General features: G+C 41.8%; 3 protein-coding genes across 8 annotated transcripts in view; 2 read left to right on the top strand and 1 right to left on the bottom strand.

The window, feature by feature from the left end:
- Positions 1-491: 491 nt before the first annotated feature.
- On the top strand, positions 492-8925 carry LOC147162974 (rho GTPase-activating protein 11A-like). 2 transcript variants are annotated; one of them, XM_086095802.1, is made up of 12 exons: positions 492-915; positions 1111-1266; positions 1885-1952; positions 2257-2353; positions 2438-2694; positions 3032-3195; positions 3276-3416; positions 3503-3676; positions 3763-3892; positions 5471-5579; positions 6200-6314; positions 7042-8925. In XM_086095802.1, the coding sequence occupies exons 2-12, from the start codon at positions 1141-1143 to the stop codon at positions 8382-8384; spliced, it is 2724 nt and encodes a 907-aa protein (XP_085951928.1). In that variant the 5' UTR covers positions 492-915; positions 1111-1140; the 3' UTR covers positions 8385-8925. The 2 variants fall into 2 exon arrangements, with proteins under 2 accessions (XP_085951928.1, XP_085951927.1); XM_086095801.1 differs by having other exon boundaries at positions 493-1266.
- Positions 8926-9824: 899 nt separating this feature from the next.
- Positions 9825-11855, top strand: LOC147162973 (gremlin-1-like). The gene is made up of 2 exons (XM_086094938.1): positions 9825-9946; positions 10169-11855. The coding sequence occupies exon 2, from the start codon at positions 10170-10172 to the stop codon at positions 10716-10718; it is 549 nt and encodes a 182-aa protein (XP_085951064.1). The 5' UTR covers positions 9825-9946; position 10169; the 3' UTR covers positions 10719-11855.
- A 773-nt stretch (positions 11856-12628) lies between these two features.
- LOC147162972 (formin-1-like) overlaps positions 12629-22405 on the bottom strand; it is a 52926-nt gene continuing 43149 nt past the window's right edge. For 4 of the 5 annotated variants that reach the window (XM_086094775.1, XM_086094779.1, XM_086094778.1 and 1 more), the window contains 3 exons: positions 20617-20668; positions 16193-16342; positions 12629-13558 (listed from right to left, as the gene is read on the bottom strand). In XM_086094775.1, the coding sequence (XP_085950901.1) occupies positions 13351-13558; positions 16193-16342; positions 20617-20668 (410 nt within the window). In that variant the 3' untranslated portion in view covers positions 12629-13350. The remainder of the gene's footprint in view (positions 13559-16192; positions 16343-20616; positions 20669-22405) is intronic. The other variant, XM_086094777.1, reaches the window with a different exon arrangement.

Genomic DNA, 22405 nt, shown 5'->3' with positions numbered 1-22405 from the left:
CAGATGGCACTAAAACCTTCTTGAAGTAAAGCAGGGGGCCTCCAAACATCCAGCAACCCCACTTTGGCAAAAGTACTTACATCCTGTATTTAAATAGGACTACACATACTTGTAAAACAAACACTGGTAAACATTGAAAATACTGCTTCAACGCCTATAGACTACTCACGTAAAAAAAAAAAAAAAATATATATATATACAATAACAAACAAAAAACAAAATAACAAAAAAACCTTGTCGTTTTAGGCTGTCAAAAGATAGAACACATTCACCATGAATAAATTCTTGTACTCAACAACATGAATGGGGAATATTTTTTTTATTTTTTTTTTAGTTCTTTAAAATGTCTTATGCATTTGAGATCAATAGTTCTGAGGATGGATGGATGGATGGATGATCGAGCCATAGAAAAGTAGCTCGGGTATTCTGAGAAGGTGCTGGATCACGCAAGGCAAGTGGATAAAGATGAAGTAACAAAAGTGCTAAATTGGTATTAAGAAAGAGTGTGAAAAAGATCGCTCCACCCATGAAGGCCGCTCTTAACATTGAAATCAAGCGCACCAGTAAATGGCATTCAAACATTTTCCAGCCAATGGGAGCGCAGAAAGAAGACAGCGCTGTAGTTTGAATGTACTGCGGAAACAGTCAGGGAAGCCGTTTTCTTTCCGCCGAAGTTGACAAAATGGCTACATAGGCAATGTAGTCGGAAAATTAATCAATGGAATCGGTACGATACGAAGTGGTCGCCTTTTGAGAGATCTTAATTAGTTCCGAATTGAATAATACGAGTGTGTTTTTTTGTGTTTGTTTGCGACGTGTATGTTTTTTCCTCTGTGGCTGGCTAACGTTGGCTAAAGTGACCACATTGCTAGCTTTTTGGTGTCTCTTCATTGAAAGCTCGACTAGTTGCAAAGGGTATTTTTGGACTAAGAAACCTTGTTAGTTTTTTTGTTGCTCTTCATGTTCGCTAAACGTGAGTTTCTGTTTTTCCGTGTTATTTAAGTACACTTCGTGACAGTTTGAATAGAGAAAAACTAAAGCTACCGAACGCAAAGGAGTTTCCTCGCTTTTTTTGTTGTTGAGAAGTTGAACGTTGTTTTTACTTTTTAGTGTGTAGTTTAGCAAGATAGGAGGTTAAAAATGATGGTTGAAGAGAGAAATGTGGTTCGTCTGGTGGCTGTGCAACATCTCCGCACAGCGTATGGGATCAAGACAAAGAACTGGAACAAAAACAAAGCCAGTTGTAAGTCCGCAGCAACCAACTCGGTGAGTTATCAACGATGATGATGTATACATTTTTTCATTTTTACGTTTTAGCTGTTACTTAGATCAGACTTTTGTCAGAAGCTTTGGTTGTTTTGAGACTACACACATCATTCACTCCAAAAAGACGCTAATGCTAATTTCTCATAAACCTGAAATGGAAATTGTGACAGAACACAACAGCATTAAAAGAAAGAAAAGAGATTCTAAGACAAACTTTGTTCTTTTTTTATTATTTTTTATCATTGCTTTTAGGAGTCACAAGCTTCTTGTTGTTCCAAATGACGTTTTACTTCCCCATTTGGATAAGCTCCATAGAATCATGTGAAAAAAAGCCTACACTAATGCAAATAATGCTTATTGTAGAATACCTGGACAAGATTCTAATACAAGAAGTTGGAGATGTAAAATCACTAAAAAATAGAAACACTTCTAACAGAATGTAGCACTGTAATGAATAACCTACGTTAATACATATATATTGAGTTTAATTGAGTGTGTATTTTTGACATGTTTCAATTGAGAATCTCAGGATGCAATGATGTAGGTAACATTGCTGATTCAAATGTGAGCTTCTCTTATTCTAATCTTTTTTTAATTTTTTATTATTGTTTCCCCCAGACAAAAGTCTTTGGAGTTCCATTGGAGAGTTTACCGTATTATGAAATGGCGCGCGGGAGTGTGCCACGGTAAGATCTTTTAAAGGCCCCAAGAGATGTACACGTTGTAGTTTAATCAAAAGAATATATATAATAATTCAAAAAAACACAAACACACATTGATTAGATTGGATAAACTGGTGTCATTGGGAATGGAACTGCGCTGTGAAGTGGGGATTCCTTTTACACTTATTAATCACAGCAATACAGTGCAGGGTCTGTAATTGTTTTCGAGTGGTGGCTCAAGTCAAGTTGTTTAATTTTGGAGGCTTTGCTGTATTGCTTCCTGGCAACCTGACAATTGTGCTAACATACCATATCTGTGCTCTCCTAGCTTTCTAGTGGATGCATGCATGATGTTGCAGGCGCACGTCAACACCGAAGGCCTTTTCAGAAAATCGGGCTCTGTTGTTCGCCTCAAAGCCCTACGGGTAAGTGATTGGCGACTTTGCTCTCACCGCGTGACCTTGACTCCTTGAAAAGGCTTTCCGACACTAAATGTTGTATGTTTCCAGACTAAAGTCGATTTGGGCGAGGATTGCCTGTCTTCTGCGCTTCCGTGCGATGTGGCCAGCCTGGTGAAGCAGTTCTTCCGGGAGCTGCCCGAACCTGTGCTACCCACCGAGCTGCAGGAGGCCTTCCTCAAGGCCCAGCAGCTCCCCACCGAGGAAGAGCGCACCGCCACCACCATGCTGCTTTCTTGCGTCCTGCCTGACAGGAGCCTCGGGGTTCTGCGCCACTTCTTTGACTTCCTCCAAAATGTCTCCATGAGGTGCTTGCATTATTATTTTTTTTATGCTGATGCGATATGACATTTGGCCAGAGCTGTAACTCAATCAATGAATCTATTTATTTTTAGTTTTAGGACTGAGTCGTTGACTGGTAAAAATGTAGGTCTTCATATTATATATCTATCTATATATATATATAAAACATCTATTTTTGTTATTCATAATATCAGATTTTTTTCCCATCAAATAATGTTTCATTATTGACTGTAGAATTAAATGCTTTGTAACAAAAACGAATGGAACCACAAATCACGGTTGGGTATGTTTTTTCCTCCCCTTTTCATTGTATTCATCTCTGCTGACTTTATTTGATTCCAGGAGTGCAGAGAATAAAATGGACAGTGCAAACTTGTCTGTTATCTTGGCTCCCAATCTCCTCCACTGTGGAGAAGGTACAGAGAAGATGAACGCCAACACAGAAAAACGCATCCGATTGCAGACGGCAGTTGTTCACCGCTTCATCGAGCACGCCCACAACTTTGGTAGCACGTCACACACCTCAGACGCTGTTCCTCTCCGCCTCAGTCTGGTTTAGCACTCACAACGTTCTCTTCGGCTGCAGGTGTGCTGCCGCAGTTTCTTGAAGAGAAGGTTTCAGACATGATGCACTGCGAACCAGCAATTCTGTCCCCCGTGTTCAGTGAGCTTCGGGAGCTTGACCAAAACTCAGGGATGAGGCGGAGACACAGACACAGTCTTGGAGGTAAAACCTGAATTTGTTTTCACTCTGTTTAGGTGAAGTCCCTCAAGTGGATAAACCTCTTTTTGTGTGTGTTCTTTTGTTTTTAGTCTTTTCGTCTGTCACGCCTGTGATTGCGACACCATCCACCAAGCGAAAGCTTCCTTTAGATTCCGGTTATTCTTTTGGATTCTCAAACAAGAAACGTCGATCGGTCAAGAAGAATCTTGGGATAGAACTGCTGCCCAGTTCTTTGTTCAGTGGCACCTCCACCCCTGGATCAGGTATTTTGGATTGCGCTCCAAAGGCTAGCAAAACGTTCTGCCGTGCGCTTTGTTTCAAGAGCGTTTTTTTTCTATTCTATATGAAGCTTGCAGTGCGTCAGGGGTGTTGGATTCATCTCAAAGCACTCTGCCCTCTGCTGGGAAGTGTGAAAGGCAGGCGGCCACTTCAGCAAGGAGAAAGAGCAGACGACTGAGCGGCAGACATGTAGTTAGCAGGTACTCTCCTAGCTAGCCTTTATCTGCCATTGTTCACACATTGGCCCTATGATCATGTAGAACAGGCGTCTGCAACCTGCAGCTCTGGAGCCATATGTGGGTGGCTCTTTAGTCTCTCTCCCGTGGCTCCCTGTGCACCTCTAAAAATAACAATAGATTATTCATATTTATTATTATTAATTAATTAACATTTATTTTTATTTTTAGATAAAATATTATTTTAATTGATTAATGATTTAGATAAAATTAAACATTTATTATCCCCAAAAGATCAGAATCCACATTTTTAAGTTGTCAGATAAAGAGAGACGCAAGTTACACGAACGTTTTAAAGTGACCTAAAAATGACCGTAAAATGTGCAAAAAGGAAGAGGTTAAGCAGAAAATTACCATAAAATGTCAGTGAAATTGAAAAAAAAAAGTCTGAACATTTATTTAAAAAAAGTATAAAAAAATATTTACAAGTAACTATCAAATGTTCAAAAACAAAAGACAAAATCTCCCCCCAAATACCATAAAATCCCCACAAATTGCCCAAAAAGTCAGAAAATTGATTTAAGAAAAGGCAGGAAAGAAAATGTTCAAAAAGTAGCCATAAATGTAAAAAAATAAAAATAAAGTAGAAATTACGAAAATTACCATTAAAATGCCAGCAAAATTGCCAAAAATGTCAAAAAATTGATAGCAAAAAAGGCCGGAAAAAAAAATTAGCCATAAAATGTCCAAAACGGGAAGGAGAGAGGCAGAAAATCAGCATAAAATGTCCATTAAAAAAACGATTACATCTAAAAACAAAAAGATAGAAATTAATCTCAAAGTACAGTATTGGATGCTGCATATTTTTCTGTTAGGGTGCAGCTCTAATTAGCTCTTACACCCTCCTCACTACATTACGCCCAATTCACACTGACTGCGGAACATACGCGGTGCGTTTTCCCTACGGCCGCCGCAGGGACTGCAATTCACTCCGCATGCGTTGCGTGAGCTGTATGCTGTCATGTTTAATTTATTCCGAGCTTGTCATGCTATGTAGTTAACACTGCAAATGAGTTCGCAAATGCTTTTATTTTGAAATATACCGGCTCTACCTTGATGCCGATGCTCGACTTCCTGTCCGGAAAAAATAGAACGCTTGCGGAATCCTTCAGTGTAAATTGGGCGTTAGACTAACACTAATACACTGTTTTGTTCATCACAATATTCAAATGTTTTACGGCTCTAGGCAGATTTTTGTGTTATTTATTTGGCCTAAAATGGCTCTTTTGACAGCAAAGGTCGGTGACCTCTGATGTAGAACCACACAAAACAATGAGATGCAATTACAAGGGCATTTTTGACACTGGTTACTTGTTCCATAGGAAGTAATATAAATCTTTGGGAAGGCAGAATTCTACATCCAACTCTTATTTTTCCCGTAAGGGATCATAACGAGTATATTTTAATAAACAAAAGATGTAGCCAGTGCAAATGTATGTGAATGTAAAGAAATTATGGCTGATAAGTCAATGAACCCCTGAAAAAAAAAAGTTATTTTCTTGGCTGCTCTTACACATTGTATTGATTTATATCCCATTCAAGAGTTGAATCTGGACGAGCTGGCTGCTTTTCTCCCAAAGTGGACAAAAAAGAAGCACAGCGCAAGTCTCTGCGCCAGCGGTTCAGTTTTGGGAGGAGCCACAAAGACGCCGTAAGTGCGCTTGTCCGATAGATGTCAACCGATGGACAATTGTGTCATCTTCGACTCCTTCAAGAAATTCTTTTTGAATTCAAATCATGTTTACACATGGGGGGGTCAACTGTTGCACTTTTGGGGCCACTGCATTTACATGTCATAATTTTAAACTTGATAAATGCATGCAAGAGTCTTCCTCTTCTTGTTTTCAGACTTTTAAATTTGGGGTAGGGTATGGTACAAAGTTTAACTATATTTTTGATGCCCAATTCCCAATCATTTTTAAGCACAACACTATTATACTGCACATGCCACGTATAACGCTCGTATAAACAGTGCAATCATTTTGATAGTTTGAGTGAGTGGTCAATGATCAACAAATGTTTTACAGTTAAATGTAATCGAAATCTTGACTTAATAAAAGTTGCTGACCACCAAAGGCAATATCTCGTTTCTTCTGAGTGATTTCTCTCATCCTCTGAAGAGCTAACCCTAAAAGCCATTCATTTAACAACGGATGCTGTTGCATTCTGGGTAGCACTTGTGGGTTCATTTAACACTTTGTACTAATCCTAAAAGTCCTCTGACGTCTATTTCATCTTCCATTTCTCATTCCATGCTGCTTGCTGGTGTAGGGGTCTGAGTCTATAGGTTGGCGACTCGCCACCCAGGAGAGCACCACCAGTTTTTGTTTCACCAAAGAGACCCCGTTCAAGCCGTCGCTTCGGCCCACAAATGCACAGCCCAACGGTAAGTGCTGAGGATGCTCGTTTATTCTGCATGGCTTGTTTTAAAAAAAGGGGGGGGGAGCAACACTAAGGAACTTTCAGTTGATGTTGATTATGGTGCTGCCATATGGACAAAAGCCGTGATGTTATGCCTGAAGGGAAACCACATTTCCCATGAGGACAAGCGCATTGCTTTGTTTTTTTCGCGCGCCGACATTCAAATTGACTTCCGTCTTTGTAACGAATGGGTAAAGGGGGAAGTGTCGTATGCCGTAAAGCAGTCAGCACATTTGTAGTTTTATGTGTGGCAGTGTTTGAAAAGTTCCTTAGTGCTACTTTAAAGGGGAAAGCAACAAAAAAATAAAATCTTGACAATAAATTAATATGTTCTAGCCTCACTAGTCTAAATACGGTCTTCTGATTAATATTGCATTTGTGGAATATGAGTTAAGCAGCAATCTCAGGGGGCGGCCATTTTGCCACTTGCTGTCGACTGAAAATCATAGTTGCTCAGGCAGCGACCAATCACGGCTCGACTGTCGTTGCCTGAGCAGCTGTGATGTCAGTCGACACCTGAGATGGATCAAAATGGGTGGATTTTGCTGCTTAACTTCTATTCCACAAGCACAATATTAATCAGAATGCCATATTTAGTCTGGTAATACAACATATTTATTGTAAAGAAAATGTTTGTGTTGACTTCCCCTTTTATTCTTTTGCTAAACGAATTCCCGCTACTGTCCCACCAGCTTCAAAGTTCATAAGCAAGTCTGAGGACAACTTGCTGACCCCCCAGTGTGATCCCGGTACCCACCACACCTCATGGAGCGGCGTGACCCCTGGAAAAGCAAAGCTCTTTAGCGGAGGTTCCTTCCCGGACACGCCCACGAGTGTGCGTCTGAAGAGCCATTTCATGTCCGAGCCCGCCATTGTCGTGTCCAACCCTCAGGCTGGGTCCGCCCTGTCCAAAAAGCTATGTTGTGCTTCCAGTGCGGAGAGCCTAAAAAGTGGATCCTCCATTTCCAAAACCTTGAGCCAAACGATGGCGCACGCGCACAACACCCTCGCCGAATCTGGAGCTCGAACACACGAGTCGAAAACAGAGCGGGCAGAAAGTACCCGGCTCCCTCCGCCAAAGACTCCCACAGTCGACACATTCAAGTTCCCAACTCATCGTGAGCTAAATGTAACATTTGACGCCGACGCCTTATCACCTTTGCATATTGATAGTCTAGTTTTAGATCCTGCTGGGAGTTGTAGTCCAGTGAGTGCCGCTCGGGGTTCATTTTGCACCGATGCCGTCGGCCGCGATAGCTCAGCGATGGGTGGAAGTGACGACTCAGCCGAGCCGCTTCACTGCAGCAGGCTGATCGACGCTCTGGACATGCAAAGTCCAGCACACTTTAGGCTGGGTGTCTCGCCAGGACTGCGGTCCGCCCTCTACACGCCACGCCACGAGCCGGCGGATGAGGACGTGTCGTCGTCTCCGCAGCCTGGCATCCAAATTCAACTGCCACAAGCCCCACGGTGCCAGCATCCCCGTGTGGCAGACCACATTCAACATTTCAACAAGCTCACCCTTAAATCCCCCAGAGGCGCCAAGGCCAAACATGTCAGGTCGCCGCTGAAGTTCCAGCGCACCCCCGTGCGCCAAGCCGTCCGCAGGATCAACTCTCTGCTCGGAGAGAGCAGAAGACCCTCGGACCTGAGCGACGCTCGAGGCGTCAAAGTCGTGAGAGTGCTGAGCCTGGAGAGCGGCCTGTCCCCGCACCCGCACCCGCACCCGCAGCTTCAGCCGTCCGAGGGAGAAGTTCAGAACGGCGCACGGCCTGTCAAGAAACGACCCCCTGTCCCACCCAAAAAGTCAAGCACATTGGCGGCTAAAAGCAAGACTTGCGCTCTTGGCGACATGACCAACAAGAGCCAAGTGAGGGCTCCCGCGGGCTCGTCCATCCGGGAGGCAGCGGCATCATCGCAGAAGGTTGTTTCGCAGAAGCTGGCAGAGAACGAGGCGCAACATTACCGAGGTTCGCCCAGGAACCCGCTCAACCAACCACGATTGCTGCCAGCTACCAAGCCTGTTGATTTGTAATAATTGCCAGCGTCAATTACACTTGATTTGAGCCTTATTGATGTGGGATTTAATTTATTTGTAGCTGGCTTGAATTGTCATGGCCTTCTCAAGAAATGTGCCTTTGCCTTACAGTAGTTCCCGTAGGTTTGAAATTGTAATGTTGATGATTTTTTGTTATTTTTGTTTGATTGGTCGAATGACAAGAAATCGTAAGCTGCCTTTACTTTAATTTATGCATTCTATAGGTTTTACTGTTTACAGATGCTATTTGCTAATGTGTTCTTTTGTATTGTTTTATTATTTTTGTGACATACCAGAAGTGCTCTTTCTGATAGTAAAAAAAAAAGATATAGCAGATTAGTTTTGTTGAAAACAGAAAATTCGGCAAGCAGCAAAACACCCATGACTACAAATAAACTCAAAGTATTCCTAAAAATAAATACAATTGTCAGCGGTGTTGGTCATACTGTTGCACAGAGGGCAATATCTTAGCAGCCACTAGGGGGTGTTGCATAGCCGTTTCTGAGTTGTCTGCAAATAAATTTAACTCATACATCAATATATTTTTTGATATTGTTTTATATACTTAATTTAAAAGTGTCCATGTATTTGAATGTATGTTGCCAAATTCTGTTATTGGATATAAAACAATGTTGCTGGTAAAAGGCTCATAAACAGGCATGATCAATCTGTTTTTATTATTATTACGTATTATAGTTAAAAAGTAGCCAGTTTAGCAAATGATCACTTAATCTTAACAAGTTGTGTTTTTTGGTTGCTTATCTTGATTATGTACATCGACAGCTATGAATAAATAAACTCAAATTAACTTTAATACGGTTGTGGAGATCGCTGTGCATGTTAGTGATTTCTCCCAATGATTATGAAACGAGTATGAATAGTCTATGCAACACTTTATTTCTATAAATTTCTGCCAGTATTTACATTTTCAAATTACTCCTACAAACTTCCTAGCAAACCACAATTGGCCCATGCATCACTATTAGCTCTTTTTTAGAACAGTCCCGTGAGTCTCTCATGTGGTTCTTAGGGGCTACCGTTTGCCCGGAGGGGGGCACTACGTTGGTGACCCCTGAAATAGACACTTTTTTTTTTGTGACCTTGAACATGATTTTGCTTTCGTGTGGCTGACGGTGGAAGCAAGTGCCCCCATACCCACTTGGTTCCTGTCTAGTTTTCTTCGTCCTCCGTGGTGCGTTCAAGTGTCCTCTCCTATTTGTCCCACGGTCCCTGTGATGCATTCAATTGTCCTGCCCTCTTTGGTCCATGTGAGTGTTTAAGGGGGCGGATGAGTTTCGATTTTCTCCATATCGTTGTTAGCCAATAACGTGGAGGGAAGTGTTGTTCGAATCTCAGCTGGCAGACATTTAAAGGGGAGACAGTACGGCGCTGGAGCAATTTCTAGTAACCCCCCCCCACCCCCCCTCAAGTCTATGGAGGACTTTTTAGTTTCCCATCCTGCCACCGTCCCCACAGTGTACAGTCGACAGTGAGAGTGGGTGCCTGCCCACGGAAGGTGCTACTGACGACTGACAGGATCCAAACATCATCGCATTGAGGTGAATTTGTCATTATGGCAGATGACTGTTGCTATAGTAACTAATGCTATTTTTTCCCCCCAATGTGCTAGTATTTTAATACTTTTCAAGTGATTTACAACATGCCGTTCCCATACTGTAATTTTACCACAAAAGGCATTTTTACGCTGCGTATACACTTTCGACACTTGTGCGTAATTCTGTCCAAACACCAAATGACGCGTGGTTGTCTCAATTATTCAGCATGGCGAAGTCGACGCGCATCGTGTGCAGCTTGCTGTTCATCCTCGGCTTGCTGTCGTCTCCGGGGGAGTCCAAAAGAAACCGAGGTTCGCAGGGCGCCATCCCTCATCCCGACAAAAGCAGCCCCAACGAGTCGGAGCGGCACCCTCGACCCCCGCAGCCCGGCTCCGGGTCCCGCCAGCGGCACGCCTCGTCCTCCCCGGCCGACGAGGTTCTGGAGTCCAGCCAGGAGGCTTTACACGTGACCGAGCGTCAGTATTTGAAACGGGACTGGTGCAAGACGCAGCCCCTCAAGCAGACCATCCACGAGGAGGGCTGCGTCAGCCGCACCATCATCAACCGCTTCTGCTACGGACAGTGCAACTCCTTCTACATCCCCAGACACATCCGCAGGGAGGAGGGCGCCTTCCAATCGTGCTCCTTCTGCAAACCCAAGCGCTTTACCACCATGACTTTTACTTTGAACTGTCCGGACCTGCAGCCGCCCACCAAGAAGAAACGCATCCAGCGCGTTAAACAGTGCCGCTGTATATCCATAGACCTGGACTAGCCTGCACTCAAGTCAACCATAACCATTATCTACGTTTCTTTATGAGGTGTAGTATTGGCCCAAAAATAACATTAACCTCTCGTGTGTGAGAGGTCCTTTAATGAGTGTGAGAGGTGAGCGTGAGAGGAATTCGTTTTTTTAAATAATTTATTTAGGTGAGTGTGAGTTTGTTTTAGTGAGAGGTTTTTGTGTGTGAATTAGTGGCTTTTTTGACGAGTGGCATTTTGCCTTTAGTGTGAATTTTTTGGGGGGGTAAATGTGAGAGTACATGGTGTGATTTTTTTTTGGGTGAGTGTGAGGTTTTTATAAGTTTTTTTTTAGGTATGTTTACTGTGATGTTTTTTTTCTTATGTGTTAGAGATTTTTTGGTGTGTGAATTTGAGTTTTTTTCATGTGTGTGAGATTTGTGGTGATTGTGAGAGTATATGGTGAGTGTTATTTTTTTTAGTGAGAGTGAGATTTTTAATGGTTTTTTTATGTGTGTGAGTTTATTGCGTATGAGAATTTTCATGCAGGACCTTGTGTAAACATTTTTTTTAATCTTGGTGTATGATTTTAATGTGAGGTTTTTTTGGGTGAGTGCAAGCGGTGTTAGAGTGTGAGATTTTACTCATGTGCATGTGAGAGAGGTAAAGGCTATTTTTAGCTTATAAGGCACCTCATATATCTTCATGTTGTCATGCTTTCTTGTTGAGAGGAAAGAGGGGAAGCCACATGTTTTTATCTCCTGTTTGGAGAAAGTTGCATGCAATCTTCCTCAATTTTCTTTCACTCAAAGGATATTTTTTCCCTTCCCAGTTTGAAGACGTCTGGAATGGAGGCACTTGGCTGCACGCTAATGCGCACGTTTTTATGCACGACTTCCTCACCTTGCCTTATTTAAGAAACCACTCGGACATTGTTAAGCTCCTTTTTTTATGTTTCCACCGTGTGGAATTGGAAGAATGAACAGCAGCGTTTGTAAATGGAAATTGTGATTACAATTTTTTTTATTTTATATTTCAAGTTGTTTTAAGTTAATCTTAATGTGAAAATGTTGAGTTTCGGTTAGCTGGATGCCTATGTGACATATAAATGTACAGTGAAGAATGAAGATGAAATCTGTAGCTGTTACATGTAAAGGATGTTTGGTGTACTCATTAAGTTATCCCTACAAATAGAAAATAAATGGATTCTGGAATATTGTGCACGACTTGAATTTAAACATGCGATTGTAAGCAAAAGTATTGAATGATTTACACATTAAAATCGCAGATACATTTTTTAAATATCATTTTTTTATAAAGGATAGTGATTTTATAATTGTCTTTGTAAAAATGAACACGATGTCACTAAATGAGTTGAACCAAACAATACAACTATACAATAATACAAATATTAATTCACACATACATATTAAATTATGAGTGAAATGATATTTGGAAAGACATATTTTCTTACAATTTTTAACCTGGTGTGTTTCAAGTAAAAAAAAAAAAAGTTTCAACCATTGTTTTGTTAGACTGACATAATAAAAAAAAAAACACACACACACTGAATGTTTTTCCACGACGACTTCACATATTATGTAAAGTGATAAAAGCGAGTTGTAGAGCAAATACATTAACGGCACAGCAAATCAAGTACGATTTTCCATTTTGATAGCCGCACATTCCTACAAACAGAGCTGTCTTAAAGCAACTTCCAATAACCTAACAAGTTCCACATGTTTACAACCCTAATCGTTTATTTGAAGAACCTTCCAGGAAATGTTCATGTCGAGAAAAAAAAAAGAATCCAGATTAGATGACCTCACTCTTACTCAGTTATTAAACGGCAACACGTTTCTTGCATTCATATCATGTTCTTGGTAGCATTTAAAAAATATGGGCAGCAGTAAATCGAGAGAGAGAGAGAGAGAGAGCTTCTGGTTGTGTCAGCATCCAGGAATTTTATTTCTGAAATTTAAAACAATTCCATAAAATGACAGAGCTCACCTTCTTATGTTGTTCCAGTTTCGCAATATTTTGGGATTTTCATACAAAAGAAATGGCACGGGTGGAGGGTAAAAAAAAGGTCACCGCACATGCGTCTTTCTTTATAATATGTAACATAATGGAGGTCTCTCTGAGGTATTACGACGATCATGGCTTTTGGGTTTAATTATTGCCAACCCTGCATTGTCAAAGCGACCCCCCCACCCCACCCCAAAAAAAAGCTCCCACTTTACAGGCAACGCGCATGCTAAAATAAACGCTTCTCACTCAATTAGATCCTACGTCACCCGAAAGTGATGACGTACATTCAAACAAATAGACCTTTCGTCAACGAGGAGCGGATATCGTTTTCTTCAAAAGTGTCACACAATGTGCAAGTGAGGGATTAGCAGCCGAGGCGAGTTCATGTACGGCCATGCCTAAATATGGCGGACAACGGGAAGGTGCGGGGCGTCGTTTCAAACGGCGGCTGCAACAAGCTTGACGCCATTGTCAGCACAGACCCGGGAACCAAATCCATTCTCGGGGATTTGTCAGCAGAACCATCGAGTGACCCGTTGAGACCTTTTCGCGAGCTGGCCCACCAAGAGGTCGCCGCCATGCTGGATGAATGGCATCCACCTTTGACCTTTTGGACTCTCATCGCTTCAGGTCGCTCAACTGGACGACACACTTGACTCCTTTTGCCGCAGCCTCTCTTTCTGTGAAGCGCACACACACGCACACGCACACACACTCCAGGACCACAGATACACACTCAATTGTGGATGCGGAGGACGTACCAGACTGTTGGCGTTGATCTTCTTAGTTTCCACTCGCTTCTCATCTGTGATCTTCTTGATGTTTTCTTGAGCTTCCTTCAACCTTGATGAAAATATTCAAGAGCGTCGTTTATTGCCAGTTACCTGCCGCGGAAGAGGATTTGACCTCTCTTCAAAGTCTCCGGGTAACCGCACAGCGCATTGAGAAAGATATTTGTGTCTCTTAAGATATTTGGAGTTTTGGATTCATACGGATGTGAGCGTCACTCTCATAAACTGAGTTTGTTTATCCAGCAACAAGATCCCTGTCAAATTACAATTTGCTGGAAATTGCTATGAAAAAGTATTTACCCCTTCAAATTTTTTTTTTGCAGATTATCAAACAAATGTAAAGGCAGACGTAGATAACCGAAGTAAACATATTTTTTTATTTTTTTAAAAGACTTGCTCTCTATGCATTGCTAATAATTGAACAAATGCTATTTTTGGGGTGTTCCGATACGATCAGCTGTGTATACAATTGCTGCTTAATTGTGTGAATGCTTTCGATAAGTTATTCCGATTATTTCTTTTTTTTTGGTCTCCTCACTTTTTTTGTCCTGATTCAACTCCCACATAATACATCCGATTTACACCGTTCCAACGTCAACATGCTCCAAAAATGCATGCCAACTTGGCTTATATTTTTCTCATTCTACTCAAGTACAGTTTTTGCACAATTTAACGTTTAATATATATAAAAATAATAATAACCTCCCATTCATTTTCAATGGGACTGATGTTCAACTTTCTAAGTAAATAGACCTCATCATCATTCTCAGGTGTTTGATAATGCTGCGGTTCCGCAGTTGGTAAAGTGCCTTTTCCTGTTACCAAGGGGTTGAGGGTTCGAATCCCAGTTTCGACTGTACATTACATATGTGTCCATCTACAGAAGACACTAAAAGATACAAATACATACTAGGGGTGTTAAAAAAAAAACGGACAATTCTCGTATCGATTCAATATGTGGCCGAATCGATGTTTAAACATCAATTTCTGATGGAAATATTCAACAAAACGTCTTACTTGAGAGTTAGGGTTCACACTTTAAGCACGTTTATATTAATGGAACATTAAGCCTTAATATTTTATGAAACAGATTGCAGCCTGTTTGTTAAATACAGTGGCTCGCAGTTGTAAGCCTGAAATTTCAGATAAATACATTTTCATACAAATTTTACAGTGTACAAGTTAACTGATTAGTATTTTCTAAAGTTGAGTAAAAAAAAAAAAAGGCAAAAATCGATTTATAGATTTGTATCGGGATTAACCGAATGGTGACCTATGAATCGTGATACGGATCGAATCGCCAGGTACCAAGCAATTCGCACCCCAAATACATACGAAATATCATATCGCGAAATGCATTACTTAACCACAGAAATGCGGATTAAAACCCGTGCAGTATTTCACCACATTATTCAACCAATGAAGACAGTTTCCTCACATAAGCGCTCGTCTCCAGCTCGCGCCCAGCGAAAGCCCCAAAGACTGCCGGCTTGATGAGATAACGAGGCAGCCTTTAAAAAAAACACTTGGCTTTTACGAGCGCGCCAAAAGTTTTAAAAAATAAAGTTAATTGTACATAAGCGCAATCAGCAGTGAGTAATGTGCGACTTGACACCTCAGCGCATGCGTCTGTGGTGGGCAACTCCGCCGACTCTCGTGGCGATAACGGCTTGGGAGTCCAGTTATGAAAAAAAGATCCTTACAAAGATACTTTGAAAAATAAATCATTGTTGGTACATTGCGCACGTGCGGCGCTTTTGCCCTTTCATTGATCAATTCTCCCATAATGCCTTTAACGGCCAGCGGCCTTCTGTTGCTCGCTAGTAAAGACAGTCGGCCGCCAGGAGAGTTGATGGGATGCCCCCCCCCCCAAAAAAAAGACGCCTCAGGTCAGAGGAAACGTCATAAATTCAGGGCTTGGCTCCGCCTCCTCTTTGATGGCCTCCCTCGCCGCTCTAATTGCATCCCAGCATCCACACGTCACCCGTGCACAATTTTGCGCTAATTTGACAAGTTGTTAAGAAACCGTCCAAATGTGACAAGAATCACGACGAGGATGATCGGAATTTTAATTGAAAATTTGGACTACAAACTAATTCTCAGTAAAATGCTGTGCAGTTTTACATTAGTATAAACTACAAGCACAATTTAAAAAAAAAAAGAAAAACATTTCACTTGCAGACTTTTGGACTGATTTTCAAGACCCACAATATTATGTTGAAAATATACATCAAAAGAGAAAATGAGCTTTTTGTCAAACAGAACAGTGACTTTGACATATATCTTTTTTTTTTTTACTTTTATGATACCTCAACGTATAAAATAAAAACAAATTCTGATAAAGGCTTTTTGACCGCAAAAATAATAACCGCTCGAGTTGAACGTGAATGGATTATTCACATCTTTCCTCGTAATCATGACACACACTTTTACGGTATTCTGTTTCAACCTGCTTTTTTTATTTTATTTTCTCTACAAGTTTTCTTCTTCCGACGTAGAACTTATTTTGCTATTACAAGTGTAAATGACAATTGCTCTTTTGCCTTGATCATTTTGTTTTTTTAATGCATTTGTGCTATTATTTGGCTTATTGTACATACGTTTTGATATATTCTGCTCAAAAAAATATTTAAATAAATAAATGTATGTACTTGAACCATCTTTGAAATTGAGTGACGCATCTCACCTCTCCTTGGAGATGCTCTTGTTGTGGCGCACCCAAGCGTTCTTGAAGTCATTGCAGAACTCGTACCAGAGCATAAATACGTGACTTGGTTCCACATCTTTATCTCCTGATTTTGGTTTCACCCCAAAGTATTTCACCGTGTCCCGGAACCTGTCGGAGTAAGCATTGAGCATGTCAACGAGAGAATTTCTTGTTTAACGGATTATTTGTCTGTTGTAACAATACGTGTCGGCAAAAACTTCCGACCATCCTTCGAATGCAGCATATATACAGATCAGTGGCTGCCAGCGCTAGCGGATCGCAGTACCTAGCGGCTAACAGCGCTAGCGGCTAACAGCGCCCAGAGCCGCATAGCGCCGAGCAGTTAGCAAACGCTGAGCGGCTAACAGCGAGAGACATCGTATTACTCGCCAAAGGCACTTTAAAAGACGTAAACGACTGCATATTTTGAAGCCAGCAACACGACACAGTTGTCATTCCTACTGATCACGTTAACAAACCAAACTCAAATGCGCTATTTGACAGCAAAGTTGTTATTGTCGTTCTGGCGTCACTACAGTTGAAAATTGTGTCGGCACAGTTTCAATTGATCTAAAAATGAAAACTAGGTGAAAGTATGTTTTTTTTGTATTCTGTACAATAAACCAATACTTATATTTATTTTTAATTTTTTTATTTTTTTAAATCTATACCCAATTATAGGATTGGAATTTTCAGTGGGTGTTCCGAATACCGAAATGTTTGATAGTTGCAGCCGTCTTTCTTGGCAAAAGATGAAAAACAAAAGGCTGAAAATCGTATGTGACAGAGGTGAGGAACTGGAAACAGGGGTTCCAGTCTGCTGGGCCACAGGGGAGAACCAGTAGCGGTGGCTCCATTATCACATTGACCCCGCAGCCTGCAGGAGCACAAGATAGCCAAGAACGGGCTACTGCAGCTACGTGCACAAAGCGCCGCATATTTTACTGGCAGACAATTTGAGATGAGAACAAGCACGCGGGAGTGAGTGCAGCCCACTCAAGAATCATTTTTCCGGGATAAACTGTTGTAGGTCCGCCTCTCGGTCTAATCCAATTGTAAGCAAATCTGAATTCTTGGCGGGACTCCCAGCAGCACACACGGACGGGACGGGCAGGAGATCTGATCGCTTCTCTGACCCAAACATAAAAGACATTCTAGCTGGGCCCGTCCGAGAGATCACGATTCAAGAGACGCTCCTCTATCCCACACGGACATCCGCAGGGATTCCGACCTCCGGATGGAATATGGTGCAATATGTCGCCCATCTGGGGGAGGAAAATGGACTTCTGCCTGATCCCGGCTTCCCATTCCCCAAACCTTGCGTCATTTTGTGGGGATGCTCCAAAAAAAGAGAACTGTAGATCATCCCAAAGGACACAAAAGAACTGCTCTGTTTAGACTAAGCCGACAGACATGCCGTTCCAGCTTGCCGGCTTGCTCCGGCGCGACGACCCGAGTCGATCCGGTCCTCGGCTGACCCCGGGTCATGGTGTCAAAGCGTGCACAAATCAAGCAACAGTTCCTTTTCCCCTCGCACTCTCCGGAGCTCATGCAACAAGCAGATAGACAGAACTTCATTGGAAACAGATGGAAACGCGCTCGCACATGTGCGCGTACCTACAAAATATAAACAAAATCAAGCGGAAGCTGGCGAGCCCGCTTACGCTTCACACACATGTAAGTGTCCCGCTTTTCACACGGATGAGGATGATGATGTTGCCGTGCGAGGCTTTACTGCAGAATTGCTCATTGTCAGCTGTATAAAAAAAAAAGAGAAAAAAACACGGGAAATATTTGGCCAGACACAACTACATTCCTTTTGTTTCCCCAGTAAAACGACGCGAGAAATAAACTGTTGCATGTGAGGGTGCCCTTGACAAGTTAATACGAGGGAAGCCATGTAGACCAGAAAGAATGAGCGCGACCACAAGTGATTGGTGCTGACAGATTGCCGTACCAAAGGACACTGAGCATGGCGAAGGCAAATGATGAGATTATGACATCATGTAACACAGCATGTGAACCAATCAAACATGGAAAGACCACTTCATTCAATGATAACATTTGCCAACTCCAATGTTCAGCGTCCTCATTGGAACCACTGCATAGTAACACATTTAAAATTCGAATTATCGTCCAAGGGGGAGGGGGCTAAAGCTGAGAGTTGAACCCTGATCTTCGGAATGCGCAGACCACTGATGCTTATGACTTAAACAGTATTATTAAATTATAGATGTTTTGACTTTGGCCTCGTGGTTAGCATGTATGCCCTACAGTCAAAATGTTCTGGGATCAAATCTAAACTCAGGGAATCCTGTGTGGACTTTGCGTGTTGTCTTCTCCATCTTTCTCCCATATTCCAAAAACATGAACGCTAGATTCATTTAAAACTCTAAATCACAGGTGTCAAACTCAAGGCCCGGGGGCCAGGATCCAGCCCACCAATTCATTTTATGTGGCCCGCGGAAGCAAATCTTGTGCAGCAATTTCCATGATTGATACTAAAACCTCTACCAAAATTTGTAAATAATAGTAGAGCAAACTACAGTATTATCCTTTACATTATCAGTTATAGTGTGTCTATAATATGAGGAGATTAAACATTTGTATGGTTTTACAGTAATAATGGTCTTCTGCGAGAAAACTGGAACTATATTGTGGCTTGTGACCAAATATTAGTTTGATATAACCTCCTCTAAATTGTCTATTAGTGTGAATGTGAACACTTGTTTGTTTATATGTGCAGTGCGATTGACTGGTTTGTGTGAATTGACACGGAATGACCCAAAACTAAAAAGCAAAAAACCCAACGGGGCGCTCTTCATATCTTTTTTTATTTGATTTTTTTTATTGGGCCTGTATCGTGGTGGGCTGGGGATTTGTTTTTAAATCGTGTAAAGCACTTTGAGTAGCATTCGTTATTGTTTGAAAAGTGATATATAAATAAAGATTGATTGAATGATTTAAATGAAAACAACAGAAATGCTCAGCTTGCATTCGGTCTGACTATAAAAAAAATTAGAACACATAATCCAAAAACGACCATTTGTTCACGTAGCTAGCATGTGAAGATGTCAACAAAAATAGTGTGCGCGTGCGGCGAGACGCTTCATTCCTACTTGCTGGCGTCTCAACTCGCAGCCTCCCGGCGAGGCGGCGGTATCGGGTAGCAGCAAGGATTGCCTGTCTATTTGCTTTATTAACACCATGCCATAATGTTAGCACTGCCGCCGCTGCTGCTCTTGTGCGTTTGAGTGACCATCCCTCATCCAGCACAGATGTTAAAGCCCACCCAGGGCCCAGTGAGCCCGCTGACGCCCATATTCATCAACAGCGTGTCATTTTTATGAGGTGGCTCTATGGGAACCTGAGCGAAAACCCCCACCCAGCCCTCCACGTCTCACTTTGTGCTCGCGCTAGCTAACGCCAGGCAAGCAGCACCCCCCTTTTGATGAAATTAAAGGAAAACTTCATTAACAGCAAAAGGGCAGACAGGCGCGGGGCCCTTTAGATCAATTATTGCAGTGAAATATTCTAGATACTCCATCATTCCTGAACAGGAGTTTGGCGTCGTAGGTGGGTCTTACGACAATCAATCAGAATCCACTACTAACTTCAGCTTGGAGCAAACCTGATAAAAAGAATACAGGAAGGAAGAAAATGTCTTAAATAAATAAAATGTTATTGAAGAAAACCGAAGTATCCGACGCTGTGAAAGTACCCTGAATGCACCATTTTGCTTGTGTAGCATTAGCAACTCGCAAGTGTGTATAGCGTATGTTATTCAGGTTATTCTGTTGTCCCTAAGCGTCCTTTAAGCTATTTAATGACACCTCAGTTGGAGTTAATTGTAAAACTAAACATACATCGTTAAGAATTACACCCACTGTATATTTAAATACAAAATATGCTTGATTTTTAAAACATCACTAGCCTAGCGCTAATGCTAAAAGCAACGGGAGGATCCCATTCAAATGCTAACCGGAAGTTGGGAGTGTTCTTTCCTTCAAATAACAAATATCCACACACAAATGCTGTGGGAACACATACACACAGGTGAGATAACGCTACGCAAGGGCACAAATTCTTCCCAATGTGTGAAAAAAATGAGTTATTTTAATAGAATTCAATCACAACTTTCTTGTGTACTCAATTTAAGTGTGTATGTCATGGATGCACGGCACCACACTGCCACCAAGAGGCCAAAATGCACAGGAACAGTCAGTATTTGTTCCTACTGTTTTTTCACTTGTTATTATTTTAGTTTATTCTTATTCTTATTTTATATGTTTTTAAAATATTTTTTTTTCTGCCAAAAATCAATATCGGCATTAAAAAATGCATATCGGTCGGGCCCTAATTAATATTCCATTTAGTCTCGAGTGCCAAAGTTGGTCTCCTACCTTTTCTGTGCAGCATTGAAGCGGTCCTCTTCTGCAGAATGCTCTTTTTGAGCTGAAAAAGAGGCAGAAAATATCAGCGTAAGACGTTCATAAGTTCATGATGCAGGTGACGGTTCTTTAGGCTGTCAAATAAAACCTGCGGGGGTTTTTTACAGCCACAAAATTCAGATTTCCAATTTTTATCAATTTGTCCAACCATCTCTGAAAGTGCTTGCACAATTCACAACCAAATCCATCCAAAATATATTTTTCCTACTGTTTTATGCAAAACAAACAAAACAAAATAAATGATAATGCAGTTACGTGTCTTAGTGGAAATTTGCTTGTTCTTTTTTCGTTTTGTTTTTTTTAGGTTTGCAGAAAAGTCCAAAGTATGGAGATATTTGCATATTTTGACTGACAGCCACACGAGTAGAGTCCAGAAGAGGGCACTGTGGTCATTACTCATCGTGGAATTAGTCAAGCGACAGCAGTAGAAGAAGAGCAATGGGCCGAAAGAGTGTACATTGTGAAATTGGACATGCCACCATGTGTTGACGCACGAGCGCGTGAGTATGTGACGGCGGGCGTTAGGGCGTGGAGCGGCGCTCCGTTAAGTGGAGGCGTGCGTGTTGACTCCAAGTGGGCTCAATCAGGGTTGAACATAGAGGCTCCTGTGGACTCTCGCCGTGTAAAAGTGTCTAAATGCAAGGCAGATGTGTGCGGGGAGCAAGGCCGAGGTGCAAGAATTTATCTCGGGCCAGAGAGTGCCTGTGATCTCAGATTTATTGCATTTTTCCAAATTCATCCCTTTTACAATGATGGGGGACCTTTCCTCCTTGGAGATTTAAGAGGGGGAAGTCTCCCAAAAATTGTTCAAAGGCCGGTTTGGGGGTCTTTTGGGAAAAAGTAAGCTTCACACACCGACCATCCACCCCTTCCACTTTATTCCTTTTTTACATGTATGTGGGCCACTGTGCCCTAATGACGGGAGGGGCTGACCATGTCTGGGTTGGGGGTAGAGGGGCCACGACCAATGCCGTTAGTCACAGTGGGGGTCAGGCTGGCGCCTGAGGTACTCCTGCGCTGCGGCTGTGTAGAGGTGGCACTGGAGCCGAGAGAGAGCGCGCGAGAAGTGTCTCTTTCTGTGCTCCCTACGTGTAAACATGAAACCAGTAGTCGCTAACTAGAAAGTTATGAGACGTGCATGCTGAGAGGGACAATAAATTTGGGCTTTAAAACCCTCACACGCTCTACTTTTTTTTTTTTTTAAGCTCTACTAAAGCACTGCTACCTGGTGTTCAGATAACAAAGAAAAGGTATTTGGAGGGGGATGCTGAGGACATAGGGGGCATCTTTTCTGTCTCATTTATGGATTAAAATGCCCCCCTCCCCCCCATACAAATGTTATGCAAATCAAAATGTTGAGTGACTCACTGACAACAAAGCTTAAGGGCTGTGATGAGACATTTACACCTCCCCGCAGAGCCAGCAAGATGTGATTAAAAGCGGGAACTTGTTTTCAATTAGCCATTGCCGGTATTCAACACGAGACTTTGTCCGTCCAAAATCTCCCCAGAGGTTTCAAAGAGTTCCCATTAAAAAGGGGAATCAAAAGGGCGATCATTAAAGTTAGACCACAACTGATTTTTTTGCCAGTTTATTTTTTATTTTTTTATTTTTTTTTAAAGGAAAGCTGTGAATGATAAGAACACAGCGAGACAGAGATGCATTTTGAAGAAGACATACACTAATATGCGATTTCATCTGCAATTTAAAATTGGCATCTTAATAAGTTTGGTCAAAATAG

The sequence above is a fragment of the Leptonotus elevatus genome, chromosome 14 (genome assembly GCF_054856555.1).
Source record: "Leptonotus elevatus isolate MCC_2025b chromosome 14, RoL_Lele_1.0, whole genome shotgun sequence".
Taxonomy (NCBI): Eukaryota; Metazoa; Chordata; class Actinopteri; order Syngnathiformes; family Syngnathidae; genus Leptonotus; species Leptonotus elevatus.
The sequence above is the reverse complement of the archived record's forward strand: the minus strand, read 5'-3'. Positions and strand labels throughout refer to the sequence as shown.

Bases quoted from the DNA above. Each gene is read 5' to 3' on its own strand.
- LOC147162973 (XM_086094938.1), top strand. From the start codon at position 10,170: ATGGCGAAGTCGACGCGCATCGTGTGCAGCTTGCTGTTCATCCTCGGC.
- LOC147162974 (XM_086095802.1), top strand. From the start codon at position 1,141: ATGATGGTTGAAGAGAGAAATGTGGTTCGTCTGGTGGCTGTGCAACAT. The intron at 2,354-2,437 runs GTAAGTGATTGG...GTATGTTTCCAG, and splicing joins TTCGCCTCAAAGCCCTACGG to ACTAAAGTCGATTTGGGCGA. The intron at 3,893-5,470 runs GTACTCTCCTAG...ATCCCATTCAAG, and splicing joins GGCAGACATGTAGTTAGCAG to AGTTGAATCTGGACGAGCTG.